This window comes from Aptenodytes forsteri, unplaced genomic scaffold (genome assembly GCF_000699145.1).
Source record: "Aptenodytes forsteri isolate BGI_AS27 unplaced genomic scaffold, ASM69914v1 Scaffold284, whole genome shotgun sequence".
Classification (NCBI taxonomy): Eukaryota; Metazoa; Chordata; class Aves; order Sphenisciformes; family Spheniscidae; genus Aptenodytes; species Aptenodytes forsteri.
In genome coordinates this window covers 1062360-1068363 of record NW_008794445.1, presented here as the reverse complement: position 1 = coordinate 1068363, position 6004 = coordinate 1062360, and the positions used below count along the sequence as shown (strand labels likewise).

At 55.3% G+C, this 6004-nt stretch overlaps 1 protein-coding gene across 1 annotated transcript in view; it reads left to right on the top strand.

The window, feature by feature from the left end:
- Window positions 1-270: 270 nt before the first annotated feature.
- Window positions 271-6004, top strand: part of TXN2 (thioredoxin 2) — an 8328-nt gene continuing 2594 nt past the window's right edge. Inside the window, exons 1-2 of the mRNA XM_009289939.1 lie at window positions 271-509; window positions 2144-2267. Coding sequence (XP_009288214.1) covers window positions 292-509; window positions 2144-2267 — 342 coding nt within the window. The 5' untranslated portion in view covers window positions 271-291. The remainder of the gene's footprint in view (window positions 510-2143; window positions 2268-6004) is intronic.

The window sequence follows — 6004 nt, the reverse complement described above, 5'->3', positions numbered from 1 at the left end:
CCTGTGCCTGGGGCGGGGGTCCCTGCCCCATAGAGATGGGGAGGAAGCTGGGGTCCATAGCTGGGGGCTCCACGGCGGGTGGGACCCCACGGCTGTGGGGCTGGAGCTGCAGTGGGGTGGCGAGGGCTGGGCGTAGGGGCAGTAAGCGCTCCCATGCGACGCCTCATATGTTTCTATCTAGGGCACCTCCTGGCTTGGGGGCTGCCCTGCCGAGGGGACCCTGAGCGGGGCACTGCTGCAGTGGGACCGGCTGTGGGGTGTACCCGCCCCACATACCTTCTCTCCCCACAGATGGCCCAAAGGCTGGCGCTCCAGCGGCTGCTGTCCCTCGCACCCAGGACGCTGCCCTCCCAGGGTCCCCTGGCACCATGTGCCCCCCTGGCACCTCACGGCAGGGCCTTCGGCACCTCAGCAGGCTGCAGGAGCACCTTCAACGTGCAGGATGGCAGCGACTTCCAGGACCGGGTGGTGAACAACCCCAAACCCGTTGTGGTGGACTTCCACGCGCAGTAAGTTCCCCCCGACTGCTCTTGTGCCCCGCTCAGCCATCACACGTGCAGGCGTGTCCCTGCTGCTTTCCTGGCACGGTGTGGCACTCTGGGCGCACCGGGGATGTGAGTATGCCCGAGGACTTCCCAAGCCGTGGAGCTGCCGACCGCCCTGCCGGGTGTCTGGTGTTAAAAGGTGCTTCTGCTCCTATGGCAATGCAATCCATAGAGGAGGTTTCACTCATTGGGTTGCACTGCTGTAGGTGTAGCTACACCCTGCAAGAGTGTAAAACACCAGTGCCAGGAAGGTGTTCCCCAGGGCAGTGTCGCCGCACCTCCCAAGTGCTCGGGTGTCACCCTGGCCCCGGCGTTGCATCATCCTGTGAAAGACACCTCAAAAAAAAAGCTCTGATATTTCCTTTTTTTAGCTTCGTGGATTAAACGTCGTCTTAAAAACACTAAATGATCTTAACGGCCGTGGAAGTTCTTCCCCCTGCACCGACATGTTGCGTCTCTCCAGTTTTCTTATGCTGCGTGCTCTTGAAGCGCGGCTCTTGACAGCAAATGCCGTTATGTATTAGTAACAGCCACGTGATGCCAACAGCAGCATTTGTCATCGATAAAAATGTTGTCGTCTTCTTGCCAGTAAAAATACTCCTAGATGTTATCTGCTGGATTAACGGTACTGATTATCTTTCTTTTTTCACGTATTTTCATAGTCCCGCAGCGCTGTCTGTCCTGTGAGCCTGTTGTGGCTGATTCTGGGCAGAGTATGAAACAGCCCGAAAACTTCTGCTCTAAATAGACCAAACTGACAAACCAAATTGAACGTTAATTGGGATCATCCAGGGAGAAGACAAATAATTGAAAGCCTGAAACCTGATACAGAGGGAGGCTGAGGAGGAACAAAGTTTACTAAAGCTTCAATTTTAAAAGAAAAGGGCACTTGGAGCTTTAACTCATGTTTTCCTTGAACTGAGTAAGTTCATGCCATCCTAACTGGTGCGGTTAGAGGATGCAGGAGGTGTTTTCTGTGTACAGGGCCTCGCAAAGTCTGCTGTTGCTGCACCTGGGTTTGGAATAGGTGGTCTCTCTTTGAAGAGATGCAATGCCTCTGCGAGTTTTGCAGCTAAAGGGGAGTTTCTGTAAACCCTGCAGTGAGTGCGGAGGGGAAGTCTGTGATCTGATGATCGGCATAAACCAATCTGAGTGTGGGCTGAGACCCCCGCACCCAGCAGCGACACTCGCTCTAGGGCGGCTTTGTGGTCAGCAGGGTCACAGCTTTGCACGTACGTGCCAGCGAGGATGCAAAGCAGGGTAGTGATGAAGAGCCGAGAAGCGGGGGCAGGAGGACCACCAAGGCTGGCAGAGCAGACTGCGGTGTGATCGAAATGACATCAAAAGCACCGCGAATGCTGAATGGTGACCTCTTCTGCCGCTCAGCCCCCTCACCACACAGACACAGAAAAAAACCTTTGACAGCTCCTTTGTGAGAGAAATGTTTTCCTAAGCCATGGTTCGGGAATGGTGTTTCCAGGCTGGCTCTCGAATGGAACGGCGATGGTGGTAAAGGCACTGGTGTACCAGCAAGCCTTCCACGGCTGCTGCTGCTGCGCTTGCCGCCTCTAATGTCCCCTGTCCTCTTTCTCCATCAGGTGGTGTGGCCCCTGCAAGATACTAGGCCCCAGGTTAGAGAAGATGGTGGCCAAGCAGGAGGGGAAGGTGCTGATGGCCAAAGTGGACATTGACGATCACACAGACCTTGCTATTGAGTACGAGGTAGGAGCCGGAAGAGTGCGGTCTCTCTTTTGCTGGCGGTGCAAAGAAGGTCCCTCCCCAGGGAGAGGTGTGCCCGCACGGCAGTGGCATCGGTGGGGAGGGCAAGCCCAGCGCCTACAGGTTCCTGATCCCTTGGGTCACTCGTTAGTAGGTGGATTTCGCTGCATGGCTCTCCTCCAGCTCTGCTGCTCGTGCTCAGCATCCCCGCCTCTAATTCTGCAGAAAGGTGTCCTCTAAGCCTTGCAGGCATCTGTCAGCGTAAATGCTTGCCTGGCCTTGGAGCCTGCAGCATACGCAGCGTTCTGCTGCGTGCATGGGCTGCTCAGGTGCAGGGCAGGAACGTGAAGTAACAAGCCCCAGTCTGCTCTGCTCCTGAACATAGTTCTTTGTGCAGCCAGCCCATCCTCTCTTTCCCTTCCTTGAACAAGGTTTCTTGCTGGGTGATAATGTCCCGTCCTTAAGCCACAGCACAAGGAGACACCGTGGGCTTTGTTTGGACAGGTGGGAGCCAGGTCGGAGAACACACATAAGCAACAGGAGCATGTGTCCCGCTCTTGACAAGTGTGGACCTTGGCGCTTACACTAGTGTTTTACATGCCTGTTGGGCGTGTTCCCTGTGCTGCCTGGCTCCCAGGAGGGAGCAGAGTGGCTGGAGAAGGCCATGGCTTTGGTTTACGTAATTGACTTATTTTTTCCCTGTGCCAGTGATTAGGTAGTTTAAGAAATGCAAAAACTCCTCTGACGGCTGTGCTCACCTCCGTTGTCTCTCCTTGTAAACAACTCCTCAGTCTACAGAGTCGGGGCATCCTGCTGCTGTGTTTTACAGGGAAAAAAGGGCTTAATTTTCACTCACGTATCATGCAGATGGAGCTGCTCCCCCTCTGCAGATGAAGTCCTGCTCCCAGGGCGGGGGCTAGCACAGGAAGCTCCTCAAGTTGCCCAGCAAAGTGTGAACCATCTCCTGAGCAAGCTGTCATTTTGTTGAGCCTGGAGGAGATGCTCTGTGCCATTCCCACACCCTGCCGTGCCGGAAGGAGAAGGAAGTGGAAACAGCTTGTTCCCTCCCACTCTTTCCCAAGGAGATCTTTCTGCCTGTGCTGTGGTGGCGTGTCCACCCAGCTGGCGGCCACAAATGTGACTTGCAGCTTCCACAAGCTGAGCGTGAGAGCCTCCGGTGCTCTCCTCGGTGGTGGCGTGCTCGCAGATACGCCCCAGGCCAAGGAGGGTGGCTGCTGGCTCCTGAGCAGGGCTGTGTGTTGCAAGCCCAAAGGCTGCATCACTCGAGGGTGCTGGTGAGAAGAAGCTGAAGAGGGTGAAGTTGTTTCTGTGGTGGTCAGAAAGCACGTAAATGCTAATAGAGGCAGGCCAGGCTCTGGTAGCACCCACCCTAAGGAGGAGAGAATAGGGGTTATTAGCTTAACTCTTGTATTGTTCCAAGTCTTCCAGTAGATCGAATTAGCTGGGATTACAAGAGGATCATCTCGGATGACTGGAAAACGGCAAACAGAGTGTGTGCATGTGAAGAAAGGTCTTCAAAAAGAGGCTGAAAGTTCCCGAGTTGTGCAGGCTTGCTGACACGCTGCGTGTGCTCTCCCACCGGATGGTGAGTGAGCAGCTGCACAGCCTGCTGTGTACACGCATTTGTCGGCAGGGTCTGCCCGTCTTGCAGCCCTGGTGGCATAGGTGCAGGCAGGATTGAAGCTGCGGGCAAGGGCCAGCTTCCAGCAATTCATTCTGGAGCCTTACAGACAAACATGAAGTTTTTGTTTTGCAGGAGGGCCTGGGGATCGTCGCTGCGTCCTCTGCTCTCAGAGTGATGCGTGTATCTGGTCTTGACCATTATCCCCACGGCTAAAAGCCCATCCCTAGGCGGTGTCCGTGAGTAGGATAGCTGCAAACGGGTAGGGGTAGAGGAGAAATTTTTGCTTTGATCTTCATAGTTTGGGGCATCCTTTTCAAGGCAGAAGTTTGGTTCATGTGCTGAGCACGTGCTTGGTTTTGCTTTGTCTTCTGGGAAGTTGCCGCTTAAGGAGATGTGAGCATAAGGGCTGATGGGAAGACTCCAAGTCGAGATCAAGGAGGGACCAAAGGTAGTGTTTGGGAGAGATCAGGAAAACCAAATGTGGTGTTCGGGGGGGATCAGGAAAGCCTTATTTGTTTTAAAGGCATTCCATTGGGGATCAGATGTCTGCAGGCTGAGAAAGTTTTTGTTCTGAGGGTTTTCAGTGTCCGTGCCACCCCCACAACTCCTCCACTAGCTGCCAGGAAGTCTCCTTCCATCCATGTTTATTCCCCTGCCGACGCACACAGCCCCTGGCTTGCCGCCCAATTGCACAACGTCCGCTTCAGCAGCTTCCTTGGCATGGGGGGAGGCAGGGCGAGGGGGAGAGACCCCCTGGAAGAGCTGAGGAATGCCGGTGCATTCCTTCACACGCGCGTCCGTCTGCCCTTGGCTCCCAGCCGTCCCGGCTTTGCATGAAGCAGGGTTGCGTTTCCTGCGACTAGAAACGTCCCCGGCGCCCTTCCCCGTCCGGTTATACCCAGCACAAAAGTTCTTTCTCTGGGGATTCTTCCTTTTATCTTAACACCTTTCATCTCTGGTTGTGGCCTTTCTCCGCTGGTCCAGCCCGCTCCTGACCTCTCGCCCCGAGAGCAGAAAGGGAGAAGGAATACTTTTGTTTAATCTGCCATCTCTTAAAATTCTTCAGATTCATCTCTTGCCTTGGCCTGTTACCCGCGCGCGTGGCCACTGGGAAAGGGCAGCCCCTTCTCCGGCTGCTGCGGGTGGGCAGCTCGGGAGAGCTGCTGGATACAGGGACGGTCGTTCATCAGCAGAGCTCGGTCCTGTGTTACGTCTCATTCTGAAGCCTGGGTGAAATCCTTCCCCCTGCTCCATTGTGTGGCATCCGAGCTTGTATAAAAGCCCCAGTTTCAGATGGGAGAGAATTCCCGCGGTACAGGTGCTGCCATGAATAGCCTGGATGGCCGCGTTTGTTTATACGTGTCGTCAGCGCTGATCAAAAGCAGCCTGACTTTTTCTCTAGAAATGCTCTTGAGGGAGGAGGAGGGTTTGTTTAGGTTCAGTGTGGATGGGACCCAAAAAAAAGGAGGGGGGGGGGGGGGGAAAGGCCCCAACTTTGCATTCTAGAAATTTCCATGACATCTGCTTCTCAAGCAGCAAAACAAAGTACGTGCTCCGTCAACAGGCTGCCCTTGCTTCAGCTAGAAGGAAGGAAGCTGTCAAAAGCGTCGTGTTTTCTGGGCAGAGGCAAGTTGCTCACTGCCCCTGGTTCTCGCCCAGCTCTGCAGCGCCAGCCCCAGACCTGCCACCCGTTCTCGGGGGTTTGCTCACCAGCACGAAAAGGGGAACAGATGGAGGGATTGAGGCTGTGTGAAGCTCGTGGGTGCGCTGGTCAGCGTGCAGAGCCCTGTAACTCGGTGTTAGCTGCTTCTCTGTAGTGCTTCGAAGAGTCGCCCGTTCTGCCCCTGGTTCTCGCCCAGCTCTGCAGCGCCAGCCCCAGACCTGCCACCCGTTCTCGGGGGTTTGCTCACCAGCACGAAAAGGGGAACAGATGGAGGGATTGAGGCTGTGTGAAGCTCGTGGGTGCGCTGGTCAGCGTGCAGAGCCCTGTAACTCGGTGTTAGCTGCTTCTCTGTAGTGCTTCGAAGAGTCGCCCGTTCCTCACCCAGGCCGTAATGGCCTGATGCTTGGCGGCTGGGCGCCGGGTTTTTGGGTG